Source organism: Tamandua tetradactyla, chromosome 1 (genome assembly GCF_023851605.1).
Source record: "Tamandua tetradactyla isolate mTamTet1 chromosome 1, mTamTet1.pri, whole genome shotgun sequence".
Classification (NCBI taxonomy): Eukaryota; Metazoa; Chordata; class Mammalia; order Pilosa; family Myrmecophagidae; genus Tamandua; species Tamandua tetradactyla.
The window spans coordinates 203,156,922-203,182,864 of record NC_135327.1 but is presented as its reverse complement, the minus strand read 5'-3'; the positions used below and the strand labels follow the sequence as shown (position 1 = coordinate 203,182,864).

Below are 25,943 nucleotides of genomic sequence, written 5' to 3'. Positions count from 1 at the left end.
ACTCTGAAGAGACAAACCAATAGATATCTACTACAGCACCCATGTATAACTTTCCAATCTTTCATGCACAAGATTAGAGTATCATGAGGACTGGGACAGCCTTTTCCAGAAAGAAAATCAAATTATCTGTTTTTATACTTTTCTGATTATTTTTCTCATAATCTTGATAGAAAACCTGGAAAAGAGCCTCAGCTTAAGGAAAGTCCAGAGGAGGATTAAGCCACTTTTACTGACTCTCTATATTGGCCCTAATTTTAAGGAAAGGAAGTTCTTCCAATGATCCAGCCTAGCTCACTTCAGGTTGCAATGTTGGATTTAAGACCAAACATCAGGTAAGCAATGAAGTATTCCTCTGTTCTCTATATTTACATTTGATTGGGGGTTGCCCGATGATGTATGATTTGTAGCACGGAAGACTTATTTTTCATCATATACTCATCTTCTAATACAATTTGAAATCTTTATTGCAGATACACAGGAATTTAAAATAAATATATATTTAACATAATAATTACATACAAACTCTTAATATCTCCTGGGAAACTGGATAAAATATCAAGTTCCATTGTTTAAAAACTAGCTTTGTAACTCACACATTTTTTCCACTGTAAATATACACTATTCCTCATCAATGATTAGATGTTAAAAAAAAAGATATTGAAGAAATAGAAATACTAGTGGTCAATGAGAGGGAGGGGTAAGGGATATGGTATGCATGAGTTTTTTTCTTTTTTCTTTTTATTTCTTTTTCAGGAGTGATGCAAGTGTCTAAAAAATGATCATGGTGATGAATATACATACTACTATGTGATGATACTGTGAGCCATTGATTGTACACCATATATGGAATGTTTGTATGATAAGAATGTTTGTGTTTATGCTTGTGCATTGCTTTATCAATAAAAATTTTTAAAAAAGATACCCTGTATTTAGAGATTTATATGAAGTATTTACAGATAATATATGATGTTGGGATTCACTTAACAATGAGCCAAGGTGAAGGTGTGAAAGATTATATATGAAATAACGTGTTGATTTTTGAGGCCTGATAGCAGGTAAATGGCAAGTGGGTCAACATATCATTTTCTTTACCTTTTTTTTAATAATGAACAATTGAAAAAATCTTTTGAAAATTATTACTAATATTTTAGGTGGTAAAACAGAAAGCCTTATTAGCAAAGAAATGATCTATTACAGCTAGATAAGGAAGAGTTCACAATTGCTAGACATATTGGCGGGGATATTTATTTGTCTTCTTGATCAGATACCTCTCGTTTTCACTTAAAAAAAATAAAGTTGGAAAATATGCTAACAAAAAAATGTAGCTAATACTCACCAAACGTTTTGAGTCTTCACTCTGTTTGTAAAAAAACAGAAGCTGCCTTACCAAAATGGTAAGGTTGGAACCACTAGCAATAGAAAAAGTGCCACCAGACTGTGACAAATTAGCACAACGATCAAATGCACTTCTTTGGATGGAATACTGAAAGCATAACAAAAAAAAAATGTTAACATATTATATAGGATATAATCACTATGTTCTAAATATACATTAAATGTTTGCACAGGATTGGTGAAAACTGACAACTAAGATGCTATAAGTGTAAAGTTAGTAAAAGGAAAAAAAAATTGGAAAAAAACCAACAACTTGAAATGTAATAAATAGCCCTTAAATGCCAATTTTTAAGAAACATTCTACTTCTTCCTTCTATTATGATCTTCAATTGTACTTTGGCCTAAGTTTGTATTTTATTATCTAAAACTAACTATAAATCTTTTCCAAAATATAATAAAATTAATTATGGGGAAAATGCTATTATCAACATTAACTTTCATTTAAAGAGGTATACCAAAATACATGCAAAACAGAAGCTGCTTATAATAAGGGCATATTTAAAATAAATTATAGTATGCTCTCAATTCTTTCTTAGAATTGAAAACAAACTTACTTGCTGTTTTCTGTCTCTATAACCTCGAATAAATGACTGGATAATTATTGCATTTTTCAGTCTTCGCCTTTCTTCCTAAATAATGGAGGGAAGAGGGGGCAATTGGTCAGAATAAGTGAAACTGACATTTAGCTAGTTAAAACTTAAAAAAAAGAAAAGCCGTAATTCATAAACAATAAAATTCATTCTTTTGAAGTGCACAATTCAATGTTTTTGCATCTCTTTATGGAGTTGTGCAACCATCATCACTATTTAATTTTAGAATACTTTCATCATCCCAAAAAGAAATTCCTGATTCTCAGCAGATATTCTTCATTACCCCAACCCTGATCCTTGCCACCCAGCCCCTGACAACTACTAATCTACTTTCTGTCTTTGAATGTGCCTATTTTGGACATTTCATAAAAAATTGAATTATGCAATATGCGACCTTCTGTGTCTGGCTTTTTTTCACTTAGAATGATGTTTTCAAAGTTCAGTCATGTCGTAGCATGTATCAGTACTTCATTCTTTTTCTTTTTTCTTTTTTTTTTTCACATGGGCAGGACCGGGAAACGAACCCAGGTCTCCAGCATGGCAGGTGAGAATTCTGCCACTGAGCCACTGTCACACTGCCCACTCCATTCCTTTTTTTTTTTTTAATGGCTGCGTAACATTTCATGTTCACTCATTTATCAACTGATGGACATCTGGGTTGTTCCCAATTTGGACCTATTATGAATAATGCTGCTATGAACATCCATGTACAAGTTTTTCTACGGACATGTTTTCAGTTCTCTTGAGTATACAACTAGTGCTGGAATTGCTGGGTTAAATGGTAACTATGTTTAACATTTTGATCAACTGCCAAACTGTTTTCTGAAGTGGCTACACCTTCTATAATTCCATCAGCTCCAACACAGTAAGATTAAAAAAAAAAGACTTCATTTTAAAAATGAATAGAATATAAGCAAACAATACATCCAACTACTTTAATAAGGCCACTTTCTTGTTTAAAAGTAGAAAACTTTCCAATTTTCATTGACTTGAGATTATCTATAATTTTCAGTGATCTAGCAAAAGTATATACTCTTCTTCTTCATCATCATCATCATCATCATTGTTACCATCATCATCATCAACACTGGACCTACCACTGGTTGAAAGCATATTATGTGCCAGCCCTATGAGAGGCACTTCATATTCATTTTCACAATAATTTTACAGGTAAGTATTACTACATTTTAAAGGTGAAGAAACTAATTCCCAAAAAGACTAAGTAATGTCTAAAGATGTAAAAGATCCAGATGTCAAACTCAGGTGTGACACTGAAATCTGTACTTGATCTTACATCATTTCAACTATTCTGTGAATGTCATCTACCATGCTAGAAACACACATACATACTCACACAGTTTGAGACCAACATCAGATCCTTCAAGTATACTTTCTGAGCTTGAAATGGTTACAAAAGGGTATCCCTGAGTTTTCACTGAGCTTTGAAATCTATTCACTACCTTGATAATTATAAGAACACTTAATTAAATGCTTATACATTTTCCCATGAGTTTTCAAAAAATTTATTTTTAGTCATTCAGTTGTCTACTGAGAAAGGAGTATTGGCAACACCCCTTCCTTTTGGTTGAGACCTACAAGACTACACCTTAGGAGTAAGGGTGAACAGGGACAAGATCAGTCCTCAAAGGGACAGAAATTCAGCTCAAATCAGCTCAACCCTATACTAAAGGTGATTTGTCCACACACCTTATTGTCTGCCAGAAGCAAATGTAATGCTCTCTAAAAGGAAGTATCAGAATTTCTAAACATAGAGCCTGAAAATATCTCTTCAATTTGTCATATAGAACTTCTAGCATTCAACCAAAAATAATCAGGCATGAAAAAGACAAAAGCTGGAAATAAGAGGACAAGCAATAGAAACAGACCCACAAGAGATCCAAATATAAGCGTTTAAACATTGTTTTCAAAATCTACAAATATGTCAAAAAAAAAAAGACAAGAGAACTAGAAAATTTAAAATATCAAAGAAAATTCTAGAACTGAAGATACAAAAACTGAAATTAAGAACTCAATGGATGTATTTCACAATGAGCAATATAACAACTGCTAAAGAACTAATTTTAAAGTTGGAAGTTCGGTCAGAAGAAAATACCCTGACTAAAGAATAATTATTCAAAAGAACAAATATTCAGAAAAAAGTATAGAAGACATATGGGACACAATGCAAATAGTGATACATTTGTAATCTGAGTCCAAGAAGGGCAGGAGAATGGAGCAGAAGCACTATTGGAAGAGATAATGGCTAAGAATTTTCCAAAATAGGTGAAAGCCATCATCCAACAAATATTTATTTTGATTGACTAGTGGTTCTCAGCAAATGGCAATTCTGTCACCCAGGGGACATTTGGTAATGCCTGGAGACATTTTTGGTTGTCACAATGAGGGCGGGGGGAGGGGTTTACTGGCATAAATCTTTGTTGCTGATAAACATCAAACACACTGTGCAGGATAGTCCTCCACAACAAAGAATTATCTGGCCCAAAATGCCAATAGTGCCAAGATTGAGAAACCCTGCCTTAAAGTCTTTGCATGTGCTATTCCTCATACCAAGAATGTTCTTCTTTCAGCTTTTCACAAGGCAGCTTCTTTCCCATTCCTCAAGAATTAACTCAACTACAACCCCCTCAAAGAGTTCTTCCCTAACCTCTCTCTAAAGGAGGCCTTCCCAATTACTATCACATTACTCTATTGCCTTCAGAGCACTTTATCACAGTCTCAGTATTATGGTTAATATCTGTCTTCTACCTCTAAATAAGAATCTTTTGTGTCTTATTATCTGTATTCCCAGCAACCAAACAGCACGTGATACATAATAAGCTTCCAATAAATATTTGTTAAATAATGAAAGAACTGAAAAATATCTCTTACCTACAAAAGCAGACCACAAGATACTACAGTTGCTGAATAATCAACAACATAAAGCTATTTTAAGAAATTATTGGCAGAAAGATGAACCATAAGATTAAAGCATAAAACAAGGAATGTCAATAGCTCCTTTCTTTTACCTTCTTTACAAATGGTTAATATAAATGTCTTAACAATAAGTTTTCTCCTTTTTGCTTGATGAAATATGAAAATTTTAAACTAAAACCTTTCTAGATCTTATAGAAGCCATATAATAAGCAAATAAGTCAACTAAAAGTCTATTTCCCTCCTCAATTCTGGAAACTGCCTTTTCTGGTTCCAGAATAAAGGGCTTACTATAAATTCCAACAAATCCAGAAATGTTTCCAAATCACAATACATACATATATATAAAAATACACAGTAAATCAGATATTATATATGCTAATATATATATAACAGTAAAAGTTTATTTAAATTCTATGGAAAAATGCTTATCTATACAGTATTTCAAAACAGTTTTACCTCTCTCTTTCTTCTTTCTTCCTGAGTACGATGTAAAAGAGAAGCCTTTTCTTCCTAAAAAAAAAAAAGAGAAAATTAGGTAAAAGGTTTATACTGTCAAATTTTCAAATGATCTCATACAAAAATTATATGACCAAAAAAAGATTCTAAAGGTCATCCAATCAATCTAAGGCACAAGAGTTTAAATGATTCTTCCCAAGATTAGGGATCTAATCGAAGTATTTCAGTAGTTTTCCAAGAATAAAATCTAATTTTTTTCACACACACACGAGAATACAAGTAAAACTGGGGGAATCTGAACAAGATCAGTTTATAGTATCTACGTCAATATCCTGGTTATAATATTATACTGCAGTACCGCAAAATATCAGGGGAAATGGACAATATGTACAAGGGGTCTCTCTCTACTATTTCTTACAACTACATGTGTTATCTACAATTACCCAATAGAACATCAATGAAAAAAATTCAGATCTTTATTTTTATCAAATTTTAAAACATATTTACATCATAAGGAAAACTAAATTTTGAACAAAATTATTTAGTTTCTAAAAAGAACTAAAATAATAAAAGGAAAAGGCATAAACACTTCAAAAACACTTAAAGAAGGCAAGGTTTAACAAACAAGTATGACTAAAATCATACTGATATTTCTTTTAGTCTCCAGTATCTTAGAGCAGCTAGAAATAAATTGGAATTTATTTATTTCCAATTTATTTAAACATTGTATGGATGGTGGAATTGTAACCCATACCAAACACTGAAATCTATTCTACAACTAATTGTTGCGATGCACTCTGAAATTTATCACTTTGTTTGTACATATGTCATTTTTCACAAAAAAGAAAAATATGCATTTCTTCTAGCCTCCAGTGTATTGGAGCAACTAGAAGGAAAAATATGAGATAGTGGAATAACAAACTCTGAAATCTACTTGTTGAAGGGTACTTTGAAAATCATTGTATGTTTTCTTTCCTTTGTATATATGTTATATTTAACAATAAAAAATATTATAAAAAAAAAACTTAAAGACAATTCCCCTCCCTCAAAACTTATTCTACTCTACAGAGTGTGGTTATTTCAATTTTGTTTTAGGCCAAAATAAAATTGAAAGTTCAAAATATTATATATGTTCGTCAAGATTTACAATAGAACATTATATATGATCATTAGAAAAAGCTAATAAACTTAAATTTCTTAACAGAACCATATATCATATCAAAATAGTGTCAAAAAGCACAAATGTTAAAATAAATTTAGTAGATTCAAATGCTAGTGATCAATGAAAGAGAGGGGTAAGGGATATGGTATGTTTGAATTTTTTTCCGTTGTTTTCTCATTTCTTTTTCTGAACTCATTCAAATGTTGTAAGAAATGATCATGATGATGAATATGCAACTATGTGATGATATTGTAAATTACTGATTACATATGTAGAACAGAATAATCATATGTTAAGAATGTTTGTGTTTGTTGCTATATTTTTAAAAAATTAATAAAAGAGTCAAAAAGTGATTAAGTCAATTTAAAATTATACATTGATATATGAACACTGTATGTAGAAATATACGTTTTTCAATGTCAAAATTTGAAGCCAAAGAAACAAATTTTCCAAATACTTTCCGTTACAGAAAATTTCATTTCTTGAATTTCAAATAAATTCCACGTGTCCAAAGACCAAACATTTTGTTTTGAATTAATAGGGGGAATGGAGTATAGAAAGTTGAAAGTTAGGATATTCAAAATCATGGAAAGCTTCTAGATCAAAATATAGACTAATTCTAGTCATTATCTTTATTCATGAATAATAATTAACCGAATGTCTTTAATTTCTTTTCCCTCCATCTCCATTTGTTCAATTTAATCATTTGATTAAATATTAGTCATAAAGAGCTAATACTTCTTCAAATAATATAATCTGGCACAACAGTCAACAAATGTACTATAAATAGATTTAGTCACTAATTTAAAAGTTTCATAAATGCAAGGATCACATCTGTTTTTTCTTACCACTTTTTTCCCCCATTATCCATTTCAATGTTTCGCATTTATAGGTATTCAACAAATATTTATTAAATGAATGACTGAATATTTGCTATGAGTAAAACGAAGTATTCTTTAAAAATGAGCAACCACAAGTTGAATAGCACTTTGGGTTATCTGCAACTTGGTACCTAGGTTGCAAAATTTAAAAAATCAAAATAGATAGTAAGCACAAAAGGTGAAATTGGACTCAAGTTTAAAGCTAGAATGTCTAGAAATTCTACTTTAAGTTTGAAGCTTATGCTAATGGGAGAAGTCACAATAGAAGAGGCAATGTTGGTGTGTTGAGGATTAATATTCTTAACCTTTGATTACCTGTAGATTTAAATCCCTCAGCATATGATACCACATAAACACAAAGGTCATTTATTTTATCTGTGCTCAAAGGCTATAAAATTTTCTACTGAAAAGATAGCTTACTTCAAAAATAATAAAATAAACATAGCAAGTGAGTCAAAGCATTGGACTCAAAAACTGATAATTTCAACAATGAAATTCTAAGTAAAAAAATTTAGGGCCTTTCAAAGAATACTCATGCTCTATGTTTTACAGACAAAAGAGAAAGGTATATATGGACAGTTCAAACAATCACAATATCAAATCAAGTCACGTGGGAAAGTAATCTCTGTGAACCTATTTGTGGTCAGCACTAATTTGTCTGCCTTAGAGAAGGAAAGGTAAAGAGTAGAGCAGTGACTCTCATGACAACGGAGTAAGATGGACTCGTGAAATATATAGAAAACTAACACTTAGTGAGTGATCACTATCTACATACTAAGCAACATTCCAAGTCCTTTAATTTTGTCAACTCTGAGAAAAGAACAATTATGTTTCCAGTTTACAGATGAGAAAAGTGAGGTTTGAAAGTGGTAGAGACAGGATCTGAATTCAGACTGGTCAAGCCACTACCCGTGTGCTATTAATTAGAAAAATAACATTAACTTTGATCATACTATGTTATATTTAAAAAACAAAAATATCCTTGTCTCCATTCTACATAATAATTTGGAAGTTATGTCAGAAAGGCGGCTGGTGGGACAAGGGTGGTCACGGGAAAAAAATTCTTGTTCATCAAAATACAGCATGAGTTAGAAAAGGGTGGGGAGGCTGAAGGGTTGAGAAACACAGGACATAGAATGTCCAGAAAAGATAAAATAAGGAATCTAAAAGAATGGGGAGGGTGGGCCACGGTGGCTCACTGGCAGAGTTCTCACCTGCCATGCTGTAGACCCAGGTTCGATTTCCAGTACCTGCCCATGTTAAAAAAAAAAAAAAACAAAAAAAAACGGGGAAGCAAAGGTTGTCAAAAATGCTAGTTCAGTCTAGAAAGAAAAGGGTGACAGAATACATAATCATTGTCTATAAATTATGTAAGGTGTTAATACGTAGTACCTAAATTTGCCAAACAAATTGCAGATTAGAACCAGGAGTGTCTTCCTGTATTCGCTATCTCAAACAATGGTATTTAATCAAGATATTCAAATGAGGCACAACAGACTCATCTATTCATTCAACATATATTTACTGAGTATCTACAATGTGCCACATACAGAGATAGGCACTGGATATTTTAAAAGTAAATAAAACATTTGTTCCCAAGGAACAACGTTTGGTGGGAGAAAAAGATGCATATTTATTGAGTAGCTAATGTAAACCAGGCATTGTTCTAGACACAAGTGATACAGCCTGAATAAAACAGGCCCTTGCCTTCATGAAACATATATTTCAATGAGGGTATGCACAAGACAAAACAAAACATGGAGAAAGAATGTTTAACTCTGGCTCACTGATTCAAAGAACTTAGAAGAAAAGTAAATTCAAAATAAATATTGGTAAATTAAGTTCAGCAGGATAGCAAGATGGGAAATATTCCAGCAGAGGGAGAGAAGAAGCACAGAGGCATGAAAAAACAAAACTGGTGGGGGGAGGAAAGACAAAGAATGAAAGAGGGATAGGAATGAAATGGAAGCTGACAACTCTATGAGGGAAAGAAAGTTTGGAGACGAGGATAAATCTCAGATTTCTAGCTCTGGCTATCTGAATAACAAAACAACATAGGATGGAAGGCAGATGATGATGGATTAAAGTTCAGGGACTTTGAGATGTCTATGGGACTGACAAGTAAGTCAACAAGTTAATAAAAATAACAGGGAAGAAGTATGAATTGAAAATTTAGAGTTCAGATCATCCTTTACTTTAGCTTAAATTCCTTCAATGGCTTATCATCATCTATCTACATTATTGTTTGGAGGGCTAGACTCACATAGGATTGCCAATCTTTTAAACAAACTGAAAAACTTCAGACTACTCTTAAATCATTTTCTAAGAGACCACTTAACATCAAATAAAAGGACAATCTCTTCCAAAGTTTTATTATTTAAACTGACCAAATTTACATAAATTATTATTCTATTTCATGGTGGCCCGAGGACCTAATTTGAGAACCATCAATATACTGTGAGGGACCAAATTCAAACATAACCTTAGTTTAGAAATATTATGGTCAAAACACTTTCTTATCTTTCAACTGACTACTTTCCTTTCACGACCTCCTGAGACTGCCTCAGGCACATCTTGTCCTCCAACTATCCTGACCTACTACTCGTAGTTGACTGACAACGCCTTCTGGTTCCCTTTGCCCCATCTGTCCTTCCCTCTTGACACCAATACATGCACCTAGCAAGCACCCAGTCATCTTTAATACTCAGTTTAAGTATTTCACACCTTTCATAAAGCTTTCCCTAAAGGACACCATCAGTCCTATTCTTCCATATTGTAAAGATATTACTTTGGCACAAATGATGTTCATCAAAGGTGTACTTAGGTATAAAGGGCTAACTCGACAAGCAGAAATGATCATATCTGTAATTATGGAGGCCAACATGAACATCATCTCTAAACATAAGGTCACCAAAATGCAGGAGATCATTCTTCAACAAATAATGTCAAAGACTATTAGTGGGGAAAAGGATATGATTATTTTGGAGAAGTGTGAATTTTTAACACTCAGAGCAGAAAATAAAAAAATAAAACTTGAATCACATCAGTTAAAATACAAGTAGTGGACTTCCGGGTCAAGATGGCAACTTAACAATGTGCGCATTTTAGTTCCTCCTCCAGAACAACTAATAAATAACCAGAAACACTACAGAACAGCTCCTGGAGCCACATCAGTGACTGGACACACAGCATAACCCAGTCTGAACCCGCTGCGAGCGCCCCCAGAACCGTGAATTCCCTAAGCTGCGGTGGTCGGTCCCCCTTCCCCACAGGCTGCTTCCCAGAGGGGAAAGGAAAGGAAATTTACCAGCAGCACAGACTGAGCGCAATTAAACGCCAATTGTGGAATTAATTAACACATTCTGACTACTAAAAATAGGCCCTCAGTTAGGTGAACCTGGTCAAAGTGGAGGTTGCTCATTTTTGCCCTGGCGCCAAGGGGGCAGGGCTGATGGAAAAAGGGGGGAAAATAAGAAGGAAACAGAGGTTTTTGTAGCTGTGTTTCTACAAATGCTTGACTGCCTTTGGATATAGCAGCAGGACTTCTCAGGCTGCAACTGCCCCAGGCATAGACAGAAGTGAGCTCTTTTGGGGACTTGTCTGGAGCCTGTGCCTTCCCCAGGGGAGGGGCGAAGCCCAGTTCAGGTGGAATCCCTCTCTCAAGGAATTCAGACACCAGGGCTTGGTAATTTGAAGCCATTAAAATCAGCCTGCAACCTCTCCTCTACCTCCACCATGCCCCCAGCAGGGAGAGTCCACCAAAGTTAAAGGTACCACATCATCTTATGTTGGTGGGACCTGCAGGCAGACAAGTACCACATACTGGGCAGGATAAGAAAAACAGAGCCCAGAAACTTCATAGGCAAGTCTTTCAACCTGCTGGGTCTCACTCTCAGGGAAAACCGACACAGGTGACTCTTTCCTCCTGATAGGAGGCCATTTTTGTCTCGGAAAATATGGCTTGGGGTCTATAATATCTAAGTAGACCCTCCTAAGGGTGGGGGGGGGGAGCACCACACAAGCAGGGCAAGAAACAAGAAAACAAGAACTGAAAAATTCTCCTCTGTTAAACAAAACTTAAGCTAGAGGTCCAGATAAAGCTGAACTGAATGTCAAAGAACACATAGACAACATATTCATCCAGCAAGAAAACCCTAGGTAAAAGAAGTAAAAGCAATCTCCAGAATAAACTAATTAAGGTAATTAAATGCCTAGACACCAGCAAAAAATAACAAATCACACTAGGAAAATTGAAGATATGGCCCAGTCAAAGGAACAAGCCAACAATTCAAATGACATACAGGAGCTGAAACAATTAATTCAGAATACATGAACAGACATGGAAAACCTCATCAAAAACCAAATCAATGAATTGAGGGAGGATATAAAGAAGGCAAGGAATGAACAAAAGGAAGAAACTAAAAGTCTGAAAAAATAAATCACAGAACTTATGGGAATGAAAGCAAGGTAGAAGAGATGAAAAAAACAATGGAAACCTACAATGGTAGATTTCAAGAGACAGAACATAGGATTAGTGAACTGGAGGACGGAACATCTGAAATCCAGCAAGAAAAAGAAAATATAGGGAAAAAAATGGAAAAATATGAGCAGGTACTCAGGGAATTGAAGGACAATATGAAGCACACGAATATATGTGTTGTGGGTGTCCCAGAAGGAGAAGGGAAGGGAAAAGGAGGAGAAAAACTAATGGAGGAAATTATCACTGAAAATTCACAACTCTTATGAAAGACTTAAAAATTACAGATCCATGAAATGCAGCATACCCCAAAGAGAATAGATCCAAATAGACATACTCCAAGACATTTACTAATCAGAATGTCAGAGGTCAAAGAGAAAGAGAGCATCTTGAAAGCAGCAAGAGAAAAGCAATCCATCACATACAAGGGAAGCCCAATAAGACTATGCACAGATCTCTCAGCAGAAACCACGGAGGCAAGAAGACAGTGGGATGATGTATTTAAAGTATCAAAAGAGAAAAACTGCCAACCAAGAATTCTATATCCAGAAAAATTGTCCTTCAAAAATGAGGGAGAAATTAAAACATTTTCAGGCAAAAAATCACTGAGAGAATTTGTGACCAAGAGACCAGCTCTGCAAGAAATACCAAAGGGAACACTAGAGACAGATACGAAGACAGAAGAGAGAGGTGTGGAGAAGAGTGTAGAAAGGAAGACTATGAGTAAAGGTAAAAAAGAAGGAGAATTAGATATGACATATAAAATCCAGAAGGCAAAATAGTAGAAGAAAGTACTACCCATGCAGTAATAACACTGAATGTTAATGGATTAAACTCCCCAATCAAAAGACACAGTCTGGCAGAATGGATTAAAAAAACAGGACCCATCTATCTGCTGTCCCTACTCAAAGGACATGAGGGCAAGGACACAAATGGACATTTACACACCAACGTTTATAGCAGCATTATTTACAATTACCAAGAGATGGAAGCAGCCAAAATGCCCATTAACAGACGGTTGGCTAAACAAACTGTGACATTTACATAAGATGGAATATTATGCAGCTGTAAGACAGAATAAAGTTAAGAAGTATGTAACAACATGAATGGACCTTAAGGACATTATGCTGAGTGTGATTAGCCAGAAACAAAAGGACAAATACTGTATGGTCTCACTGATATGAACTGACATTACTGAATAAACTTGGAATATTTTGTTGGTAACAGAGACCATCAGGAGATAGAAATAGGGTAAGATATTGGGTAACTGGAGCTGAAGGGGTACAGATTGTACAACAGGACTGAATATAAAAACTCAGAAATGGACAGCACAATATTACCTAACTGTAGTACAATTATGCTAAAACACTGAATGAAGCTGCATATGAGAATGATAGAGGGAGGAGGGCTGGGACATAAATGAAATCACAAAAAAAGATAGACGATAAAGATTGAGATGGTATAATCTAGGAATGCCTAGAGTGTACAGTGATAGTGATTAAATGTACAAATTTTAAAAATGTTTTTGCATGAGGAAAAACAAAAGAATGTCATTACTGCAGTGTGCTGAAAATAGATGGTAATCAATATTTTAAAATTTCAACTTACGTGTGAGACAAAAGCAAAAAAATTTACTTATTTGCTACAAATTTATACTTTGACTAGTGCATCTCCTAATACAACTTCTGTAGATAGTTGGTTGAACACCTTAAGTACATGGAACTTGGTATGGGACATGAGATTTTGTTGGTTTGTCCAGGTGATGCCCTGATGAATCCCAGAGTGATTTGATCAGTGAGTGGAAAAGTATTTGCAAAGTCCCCTTTGGGGAATGGTGAGAACGGGGGAAAACTCAACTTCCCCAAGTTGAATTCTTGATATTCTCACAAGCAGTGTGGGCAACCAGAGCTATAGGCTGAGCCCCCAGTCTTGGGGTTTGTTCAAGCCTACTTAAAATTAGGCCTAAGAGTCACCCCCAGGAGAACCTCTTTTGTTGCTCAGATGTGGCCTCTCTCTCCAGCCAACACCGCAAGCAAACTCACCACCCTTCCCTTGTCTATGTGGGACTTGACTCCCAGGGGTGTGGATCTTCCTGGCATTGTGGGAAAGAAATCCTAGAATGAGCTGAGATTCAGCATCAAGGGATTGAGAAAAACTCCTGAATGAGCTGAGACCAGCATCAAGGGATTGAGAAAACCTTCTCGACCAAAAGGGGGAAGAGTGAAATGAGACAAAGTATCAATGGCTGAGAGATTCCAGAGTCTAGAGGTTATCCTGGAGGTTATTTTTACGCATTAAGTAGATATCACCTTGTTAACCAAGATGTAATGGAGAGGTTAGAGGGAACTGCCTGAAAATGTAGAGCTGTGTTCCAGTAGCCATGTTTCTTGATGATGACTGAGTAATGATATAACTTTCACAATGTGACTGTGTGATTGTGAAAACCTTGTGTCTGATGGTCCTTTTATCTACCTTATCAACAGACGAGTAGCACATATGGAATAAAAATAAATAATAGGGGGAACAAATGTTAATATAAATTTAGTTTGAAATGCTAGTGATAAATGAAAGCGAGGGGTAAGCGGTATGGTATGTATAATCTTTTTTTTTCTCTGTTATCATTTTATTTCTTTTTCTGTTGTCTTTTTATTTCTTTTTCTGAACTGATGCAAATGTTCTAAGAAATGATGAATATGCAGCTATGTGATGATATTGAGAATTACTGATTATATAGGTAGAACAGAATGATATGTTAATGTTTTTGTTTGTTCTTAATTTTTTTATCAATAAATAAATAAATTTTAAAAAATACAAGTAGTGAAGCAATTAAAGTGTGAATAGTTCTATATCTTTTTCGGTTGTGTTGCTAGTTCTTCTAAACCGATGCAAACGTACTAAGAAACGATGATCATGCATCTATGTGATGATGTTAAGAATTACTGATTGCATATGTAGAATGGTATGATTTCTAAATGTTGGGTTACTTTCTTTTTTTCCATTAATTAAAAAAAAAGAGAGAGAAGGGGTAATTGGAGCTGAAGGGATACAGACTGTGCAACAGGACTGGGTATAAAAACTCAGAAATAGACAGCACAATACTACCTAATTGTAATGCAATTATGTTAAAACATTGAATGAAGCTGCATGTGAGGTATAGGTTTTTTTTTTCTCTCTATTATCGTTTTATTTCTTATTCTGTTGTCTTTTTATTTCTTTTTCTAAATTGATGCAAATGTACTAAGAAATGATGAATATGCAACTATGTGATGATATTAAGAATTACTGATTGTACATGTAGAATGCAATGATTTCTAAATGTTTTGTTAATTTTTTTTAATTAATAAAAAAAAGTGTGAATACATATCAAATTAGTCTTCAGTTTGAAAAGGGCTGAGTAAAAGAACTGTATTCACTGACTACAAGGAAGTTGCTTCAAGCGAGGACAGAAAGAGTGGATCTGCTCACACCCAGACAGATTGATAGGAAAAGAGAAGCTGAGGTTGCTGGTCTACAAACTATGCTAAAATCGCACAAGCCTGATAATATTAAATATCTAGTAAGAGCAGTACTTATGTGCCTAACAGGCTCTGGGATTTTATAGTCTGTAGACATAACAAAGTATCTATTTAAAGAGAGAAACATTTTCTATTTTAGTATTCTTGGAGAGAGGAAAGAAAGAGAAAAGGTAATTTATCTCAAAATATTAGTAATTGTATTTATTTGTTTCTCTTCAATAAATTATTTGTTCCTTAAGAATAACATGTCTTGTTCTTCTTTATAATTCTCATATGTAGCAATATGACCAATGTAGTAACAGATTAAAATTCAGAAAGAATAAAGGTATAGTTGGGAAATTTGAAGTCTGAAGGAAAATTTTAAAGGTTGAAAGAAACAATTCAAGATAAATTATTAAGAGACTAAAATGTAAATCACTCATCTACTGCAGCTGACATCCGAATGACCCATGCCTTCACCATTACTTAGTGCCTCCAAACTCAGAATACTAGCCAGACAAATCATGAATCCAATGGACAATTTCAATGTTCTATCGTTCCTCAGGAAGTCAGAAACAATTCCAAAAATGTTATAGGTAAAAGTATAAATAGCATCAGTATTCCTTCCTTAATCAATCACTCATATAAATATTAGTGAGTCCAATTCCTTGGAGTTCTTGAAATCTCAATAGTCAAGGGATAATTTTTTTGCAAGTTTTTTTTCGGTTTAAGATGGGAAAAGTAGGTTATTTGTAGTTACTGCCCATTCCTTCACAAAGCTGGAGAATTAATTCATTTGCCTTTAACATGAGTGATAGTTTTGACATTCTATTAAGTTCTTCTGCTTGCATATACCAGATAAATAGGACTGCCTTCTGGATATAAAAGGGAGCAGACTTTGGCTTTTGGTCATGTTTCTGGTGCTGGAATACACTGGGTCAAATCCTCTTACCGAGCCAGCAATGGCTATAGTACCATCTCTGCTCTACCCAATACATTATACTTTCAGTCTATGTTATCATTGGTCATGAAATCACCAACAGGTTTTAAAAGATTTTCTCTAAATCATGAGTTAAAACTAAAATGTCTTCACAGACTTATTTAATCAGTTCATAGCTGATAAACAGCAAAAGATTAGTTGAGTTCAAAATGTCACTGGGTTCATCAGTTTGGAGTGAACAGTATTAACGTTGTCTTCCTTGGGAGAGTTAACAGCTGTCTTACATATTTGGCCCTATCTCTAAAATGGATAATGAACTAATTCATTTGACAAGGGAACCTTATCAATTATTTTATTTGCAGTGTCACTAATCATCACTTTTAATCATAACTTTGGCAGCAGGTCAGATAAGTGTTTGACCAATTAGTAGCACCAGGCTTTGCAATTAAATACAATGCCACCAGTGATGTTTTCACAGCTCCTGAATTTCAATTTACCTGTTACCCTATGCATTTATTTTCTGGCTATTTAAAAGTCCTTCCTTTCTACTCCTAAAATTTTAACAGGTTTTGGGTGGTATGCCTTATGGTTTCAAAATGAAACTTGGAAAGAGATGGTTTCACCCTGGAATCTGGCACATAAAGAGATAGGGTCACTCCCTTACACAGTCCATGAAAAACCAAATTTCAAAAATTTTGTCACGTTTGTTTGATTTGTGTTTTCTTTGCAGCTGTCAAGTTCACAAAATTGAAAGATGTTTCCAGTGAGTCATTAATGTACTTATTATTCATGATGCTATATGACTGACAATCATAATTATATCAGAGCCTTCATTTATAAGCAGCTTCAACTTTAGGCTTAAAAAGTACTTTTTTTTTTAACCTTAACTCCTAATCTATGTCAGGGAGTAAAAAATTAAGTGTTAGGCACCATCCAAATTGACAATTATGAATATCCACACATGGTTCACACTAGTAAACTACCAACTACTGAAAGTAAATTTCACCCTGCTGCTAAAAAACGAAAACAAAAACCCTTGCAAAAATGTATAAGAAGTTCAGTATACAGGAATTCCTAATAGCAATCTGTGTAAGCTATATTATACATATATTCCCCAACAATTAGGGTCAAAGGTTCATTTGCTGCAAGTTTGAAACATTCATTGGCATGCCAGAACACCTGTTATTTATCAGCATCAGGTAACCACAAAGCTGTCTACTCTAACCTCACAAGGAGCAAACATTTCATCAGTGAAATCCAGATATGATGTACTAGCTATATTTTTTACGAGGACATCAAAATAAATACTAAATTATTTTAAATTGCCCCTTTGATTATAATTTAAATAAATCATCACACATGCCATATTTTGAAAAACAATGACATATAATAATGAGGGTTAAAGCATGAAGAGACAGCAGTGGAAGAGAGTCCTCAAAAGACTCATATAAATTGACTAAGTATTTCATAAAGATGGCATTTCAAATATACGAAGAAAAGCATATTATTCAATAATAGTGTTGGATCTGAGTGACCTAAATAAATGAAACTGTGCCTCTACTCCACATCAAAATAGATTCCTGATGGATCTAAGATTTATAGAAACACATATATAATTCTATAAAAATATGAAGACAATTTGGGAAAACTTTTAAAAGTCTCAATGTGGAGGAAGACTTTCTCTAAGAAAAATAAAAAGCCTTCATTTAAGAATGATAAATATGACTATATAAAAGTTAAAAATTTTTATACAGGAAAATACCATAATCAAGATTAAAGACTGAAAGTCTATATAAATCTTTGTTAACACCACACGAATGATTATTTATAAAGCCTCTCAATTATAATAGAAAAGATTAGCAATCAAATTGAAAAAATAGCAAAAGCTACTTTGGTACATCAGAAAATACAAATATCTTTTAAACATAAGAATGTCAACTTTATTCATTTCATAAAGAATTACAATTTAAAGATACAATGAAATAAGGTTTATTACACAACTGGCAAACATAGAAAAGACACACTGTGTAAGGATACAGAACAACAGCCACTTTCATATACTGATACTATCTCTTTGAAGGGCAATTTGGAAACATTTATTAAAATTTAAAATATACACAATCTTTGACCTAACAGTTTCACTTCTAGGACTTTAACATACACATACTATTGGCACATATAAAAGATACTCAGTGCAGGGCGGGCCGCGGTGGCTCAGCGGGCAAAGTGCTTGCCTGCTGTGCCGGAGGACCTCGGTTCGATTCCCGGCCCCAGCCCATGTAACAAAAACGGAGAAACAAAATACAATAAAACAAGAAAATGTTTAAAAGATGTTTCCCTTTCTTCCTCCCTTCCTTCCTTCTCTCTGTCTTTCCTTAAAAAAAAAAAAAAAAAAAAAAAAAAAAAGATACTCAGTGCAGTAATGAGTTAGTAGAGGATTGAAAACAACCTAAACAGCCACTAAAATATATGACAGTTAAATAAATTATGACCATTCATTACACAGAATATTACACATGGTAAATCTGGTTGTACTAATCCGGAACAATCTCCAAGATGTATTATTAAAAGGGGGAGGAGGGAAGGCAAGTGTAGCAGTCATACGAAAGGCTTTAACATGTGCTAGGAAAAAAAAAGATGCAAGTATGTATATTATATATATGATTATATATGCAGAGAATGATGCTCAAAGGATACATTATCCTTTGAAACAAACTGGTAACATAGTGCGATTATAATAATTTAGGGATTGGGGAAATAATAGGTGGGGATGAAATGTAGGAAGACTCTTCATATTTTATTTGAATTTTTATTTGCTGTTTGAATTATTATCCAGATACATGCACTTTTTTAGAATAAAAAATGAATGAAGCTATATGAGGACATAAATTTTTTAAAAACAGCTCAGCATAACCAAGAATAAGTTCATAATCAAGTGGGTGAGAGAAAAAAGAGCAATAAGGTACCAGGCAAATGAACATTCAGATTTTGAAAAAGCATCAAACTTCCATCTGATTATTAGCAAGTGTTCTGCTTCAATTTATTGTACTCATAAACACGTTTTACAGACCTAGAAAAAGAGATTTCTACTAGCAGTTATATACCAGTTTCATAGACCACACTAGTGTTTTTGGAATGACTAACCCGTCTGTTCTTATAGCATGCCTGTTCCTTTCAATGCCAACCTCTCATGTTCACAGCTGTTGACAACAATAAATTACAGCAAACTGCTCTATCTGATCTTTGAATTTAGGCACATTATCTTATCCTCTCTGAAAATTAAATATGCCCAAACTTCACAAATACCATTTTACAAAGATGTTTTTAAATGGAGAAAAAATATTTTTGTCATGCACAAAAATTTAGCAGTAACAAATGAAGTTAAAAAAAGTAAAAGAGTTTAAGTCAGATTGTACTAATCATCAGAATAAACTATTTTAAGGTAAAAAATTGGAGTGTGTATCAAAATAAACTTATATAAGATGATAATTTCCATAAAACCAAATCTCAAACGGAATGTTAATTATTTATAAGAAGTTTTTCAGCATGCTTAATATTATTCTGATTTTTAAAAGCCAACTGTAAGGTTTCCTTTGTTTCATCTACTTGGGTTATTTTCCATTATAGTTTACTCCACTTACCAAGAATAATCAGTTCCACATCTGCTTCAAGTCATTATTATTTTCTTGTTCTCATGAACTAACATAATGCTAACAGTTTTATACACTTCAAAGAACAAAAATATTTACCTCTGAGTAAATTAAAATGTTAAAAGTTAGCAAACAGATTTTTTGTAATACATGACCTATATGGTTTTTTCTTTTATTTTTCTTGTAGATGTACAAGAAAGAAAAACTGCTATGAAAATATAAGCCCAAATTTGCCTACATGCAAAAATATTTAAAGGGGCATAAAAATAAGGTAAACTCATTAAAAAAACATGTTTACGAAATAGAATGTGCAATATGATTCCCAATTTAAAAAAATACATGGAAAAGGCTCACCAAAATATTAACAGTTTTTATTTATAAATGGTTGGTGGGGGAAAAAAATTTTTTTTTCAGATAAAGTGTCCAAAGCAAAATAAATAAACATATCTTAATAGCTTAAATCCCTTTACAACAAACTCCAAAAGACATTTTTTTTTTTTTTTTTGCATGGGCAGGCATCAGGAATCAAACTCGGATCTCCAGGCAGGGAAGAACTCTGCCTGCTGAATCACTGTGGCCTGCCCAGATTTTCTTTTTTTAACCCGGAAGTACGTTATTTTATAACACTATTTTAATAGCAAAACCCTGGAAACAACCTATATATCATTCAATAGGAAATAGGCTATGATAAATATGACAAAAACCACACAATACATTATGTATCTATGAAAAAAGAATAACAGAGATCTAAATGCACAGGTACGGAATCATCTCTAAGACACAGTGCTTAGGTAAAGAACAATATGCTCTTCCATTTACTGAAAAAATGTTGCCCCTCTCCACCCCTGCCACCCCATGTGGCACATGACTCTCAGAGGTATAAATCTCTCTGGGAATTTGGGACATGACTCCCATGAATGAGCCTAGCCCTGGCATCATGGGATTGAGAAAGACTTCTTGACCAAAAGGGTCATTTTTTTCCCTTCCAAAAGGGAAGAGAAATAAAATAAAGTTTCAGTGGCTAAGAGATTTCAAATAAAGTCGAGAAGTCATTCTGGAGGTTACTTTTACGCAGTATATAGACACTGTTGGGGGGATACTGGAGTAGGTAGAGGGAAATACCTGAAACTGTTGAACTGTAATCAAATAGCCTTGATTCTTGAAGATGACTAACTACAAAGCTTTTAAGATGTGACTATGTAACTGAAAAACTTGTGATTGACACTCCTATTATCCAGTGTATGGACAGATAAGGTAGAAAAAAAAAGGACAATAAATAAATAAATAATAGGGAGGGGGGTACGGGATGCTTTGGGTGTCCTTATTTTACATTTATTCTTTTTATTTATTTATTTTGGAGTAATGAAAATGTTCAAAAATCAACCGTGATGACAAATGCACATCTGCATGATAATACTGTGAACCAATTGTCAATTTGGATAAGTATATAGTATATGAATATATATCTCAATAAAATTGCATTAAAAAATGTTGGGGGGAGATGTGTTTATTTATGCTTGAATAGTCTGAAAGGAAATTCAGTATCCTTTCAGTGGGGAAAGTAGGGGTCCCAGGTAAGAGAAAGACTTTTCGTTGTATGTCTTTTAGAATGGTTTAACATTTTCTCAATTATTTTCAATTAAAACATGTTCACATTTTTTAAAAGGCCACTCACTGGAGATTGGAAAAAGAATCATTTTTTTTGAACAAGGAAGATTAGTGATACTCTAGTCTGACTTTCTTATTATGAAGAATTATGGCTTTCGCATTAGAAGATGTGAAAAAGAGAAGCCCTGAAAGGCAGAACAACTAAGTCACAGTTGGTTACATAGAAACATTTTTTCATGGTCCCTTTATATTCTTTAACAATATCATCTTTTGCAATAATGGGTTCCACAGTGAAAGAAGTAATAGAAAATGTGCTGCTTGCCAACACACTAGAATTTACTGATACTCCTTAAAAAAAAAAAAATGAAGAATGTGTTAAAGCTGCATTATAATGAAAAACAGCTCAAAATGATGAAGGACTATTAGTGTCATCTTCTCAATGACTGCAGGACTTGTTCCTCTATTTCCTAAGAAGTCACAAGTAAAATTCAGGCAAAGGAGGAGTCATACACAAGATTTATAGGCTTAGACAACATCACTACTTACAAACTGGAGAAGCAGCACGAAGTCAGAATGAACAGACCAGGGTTCAAACACTTAACCTTCATGATTTTCTAAATTATATGGGCCCCTTGAGCTATGAGTTTTTCCTCTCTAGATAATAATATCTCTACCTTAAATAAAAAATGACCTAAACAGATGGAAAGCCATTCCATGCTCAAAGATAGGAAGGTCGAATGTTGCCAAGATGTCAATTTTACCCAAACCGATCTACAGATTCAATGCAGCATCAATCAAAATCTCAACATCCTACTTTGAAGACTTGGAAAAGCTGGTTATCAAATTTATATCGAAGGGAAAGAGACCCCAAATAGCTAAAGATATCCTAAAAAATAAGAGTGAGGTGGGAGAACTATCACTTTCTGACTTTAAAGCTTACTATAAAGCCACAGTGGTCAAAACAGCATGGTACCACACAAAAATAGAAGGATTGACCAGTAGAACAGAATTGAGAGCACAGAGATTGACCACCAAATTAATGGACATTTGATCTTCGATAAGGTCCCCAAATCCACAGAACTGGGACAGAATAGACTTTTCAATAAATGGACATGGGAGAACTGTATATCAATAGCCAAAAATAATAAAAGAGGACCCCTACCTTACACTCTACACAAAAATTAATTCAAAATGTATTAAAGATCTAAATGTAAGAGCCAGTACCATAAAACTTCTAGAAGAAAATGTACGGAAACATCTTCAAGATCTAGTAATAGGAGGTAGCTTCTTAAACTTTACACCTAAAAAACAAGATGCAAAAGAAAAAATAGACAAATGGGAACTTCTTAAGATCAAGAGCTTCTGTGCCTCAAAGGACTGTTAAAAAGGTGAGGAGGCAGCCAACCCAGTGGGAGAAAATACTTGGAAACCACTTATCAGATAAAGGCTTGCTATCCTGTGTACATGAAGAAATTATACAGCTCAACAACCAAAGAACAACCCAATTATAAAATGGGCAGAGGAAATGAATAGACACTTTTCTGAAGAGCAAATACAGATAGCTAAAAAGCACATGAAGAGCTGCTCATCTTCATTGGCTTAATGGGAGATGTAAATTAAGATGACAATGAGATATCACCTTACATCTATAGGAATGGCTGCTATTAAACAAACAGGAAACTATAAATGTTGGAGGGGATATGGAGAAATTGGAACACTTATTCACTGCTGGTGGGAATATATAATGGTTCAGCCTCGGTGGAATTTAGTTTAGCGATTCCTCAGAAACCTAAATATTGAGTTGCCCTATGACCCAGCAATACTAATACTTGGTATATACCCAGAAGATCTAAAAGCAGCGACATGGATAGACATTTGCACACTGATGTTCACAGTGGCACTATTCACAATTGCTAAGAGTCAGAAACAATCCAGGTGCCTATCAACAGGTGAGTAGATAAACAAAATTTGGTATATTCAGATGATGGAATATTATGCAGCAGTTAGGCAAAATGATGTCCCGAAACAACTGACAACATGGATGAACCCTGAGGACATAATGCTGAGTGAAATAAGTCAGATACTATATGATTTCATTACTACAACTCTAGTAAAGCCTCCAATGTTTTGGAGCAGTTAGAAGGAAAAATCTGAGATGAGGGGATGGTAGCCCATAACAAACTCTGAGACCTGTTCTATAGCTACTTGTTGAAGTGTGCTTTGAAAATTACTGCTCTATTCTTTCCTTTCTTTGTAATATATTATATTTAACAACCAAAAAAAAAGTAAAAAAAAACAAAACTATAAGCAGCTACAGTCATATTAGACATTTCCTCAAGTCTAAAATTTGAAAATGTTTAGTAATATAGGTCACTACTATAGCAAACTGATATTGTAATAACTTTCTACTTGACATTTTGAGAATGTACATATTTTTTATAGTTAATCAAATGGTATTTAAGATAGTGCTTAACACTTAGAATCTGAGAAACTCTGATATCTGTATCTATAGATTTCTTTTCCTTCCTTGCTTTAATTTTAAATTGGTTTATGAAATATATCATACAAACAGGCTTTACAATGATTATTTAGATATTTTATTTAAACATGCCTATGGATAAGCTAACTAGATATCCATTTTATGTGGTTAAGCTTTTCATATGTTAATTGTAAAAACATGTGTATCTACATATTCCTGAAATCAGGAAAATGTTTAGTAACCATAGGTCATTACTATAGCAATGTAGATATTTGTAGTAAGTTTCTACTTGATATTTTGAGAACTCAGTTTTGACAGCTGATCAAATGGTGTTTCAGTTAGTGTTTAATATTTAAAATTTAAGAACTCTGCAATCTGAACGTGTAGATTTTTTTCCTTGTCTTAATTTTAAATTGATTTATGAAACTTACTGTGCAAACACAGGTTATACAATGATTATTTGGATACTTTATTTAAACATGGCTATGGTTAAAATAACTACGATACCCATTTTTGGTGGTTCTAAGTGTATCCTTTCTTTTCTTAAATAATATACACATACATACATATACATGTGTGTGTGTGTGTATGTGTGTGTGTGTGTGCCAGTTTGAAAGGATGCATGAACTCTAGAAAAGCCATGTTTTAATCCTAATCCCATTTTGTAAAGGCAGAAGTTTCTTCTAATCCCTGTTCAGCATGTTTTAAACTTTAATTAGATCATCTCCCTAGAGATGTGACTCAATCAAGAGTGGTTGTTAAACTGGATTAGGTGGAGATGCATCTCCGCCCATTCCAGGTGGGTCCTGATTAGTTTACTGGAATCCTATAAAAGAGGAAACATTTTGGAGCAAGGAGGAGATTCAGAGAGAACAGAGAAGAACAGAGCCATGAGAAAGTCGCAACAGAGAACAAGAGAGAAAGCCATGAGATTCTGAGAGAGCAGAATGTTGCAGAACTATGAAGCAGGGTCCACCAGCGAGCAACTTTTGCAGATGAAGGAAAATGCCTTCTTTGGGGAGCTGGAGAGGAAGCTAGCAGATGATGCTGTGTTCGCCATGTACCCTTCCAGATGAAAGAGAAACCTTGACCGTGTTTGCCATATGCCTTTTCATATGAGAGAGAAACCCGGACCCTCACTGGTCTTCTTGAATCAAGGTATCTTTCCCTAGATGCCTTAGACTTGCTTTAATTGGGACATTTCCATGGCCTAAAAACTGTTAACTTGCAACTTATTAAATTTCCCTTTTTTTAAAGCCATTCCATTTCTGGTATACTGCATTCTGGCAGCTAGCAAACTAGAACTATATATTAAAAAAAAAAAAAAGGACAGAAATCAAGAGTAAGCAAGATCAGTGCAAATGTTCTAAAAATGACCATGGTGATGAATACACAACTATGTGATGATATTGTGAGCCACTGACTGTATAACGTGGATGGACTACGTGTGTAAAGATTATTCAATTAAAAAAAAAGTGAGACCATATAAACACCTCACAGAGAGGCACATATTGAGTACAATAGTGTATGTAATTGTAACAAATAAGAGAAAACAGAAACATCCTTGAGAGAAAACCTTCTTTGACTCTCACTGCAATGTAACTGTCTACAATGAAACAAAGATCCAAAGATCCACTTGAGGCTTAGATCAGTGAATAGAAATCAATACAACTTTTCTGGAGAGCAACGTATATCAAAAGCTTTTAAAAACGTGCTTACTTTGATCAAGCAACTCAACTTCTTTCTGCAATTTATCATTAAAAAATAACAAACTGTTGACTATAAGGATGTTGTTCACCATAATAATAACACAGAATCAACTTCAATATCCAAAATTTTTCATTTTAGTTAATTCTTAATTTTAATTTTAGAAAATT

The 25,943-nt window shown here is 34.0% G+C and overlaps 1 protein-coding gene across 2 annotated transcripts in view; it reads right to left on the bottom strand.

Moving 5' to 3' along the window:
- UBE3C (ubiquitin protein ligase E3C) overlaps window positions 1–25,943 on the bottom strand; it is a 183,811-nt gene that overhangs the window by 142,620 nt on the left and 15,248 nt on the right. For both annotated transcript variants that reach the window (XM_077151371.1, XM_077151380.1), the window contains exons 2-4: window positions 5,376–5,429; window positions 1,950–2,024; window positions 1,337–1,483 (exon numbers count right to left, since the gene is read on the bottom strand). In XM_077151371.1, the coding sequence (XP_077007486.1) occupies window positions 1,337–1,483; window positions 1,950–2,024; window positions 5,376–5,429 (276 nt within the window). The remainder of the gene's footprint in view (window positions 1–1,336; window positions 1,484–1,949; window positions 2,025–5,375; window positions 5,430–25,943) is intronic.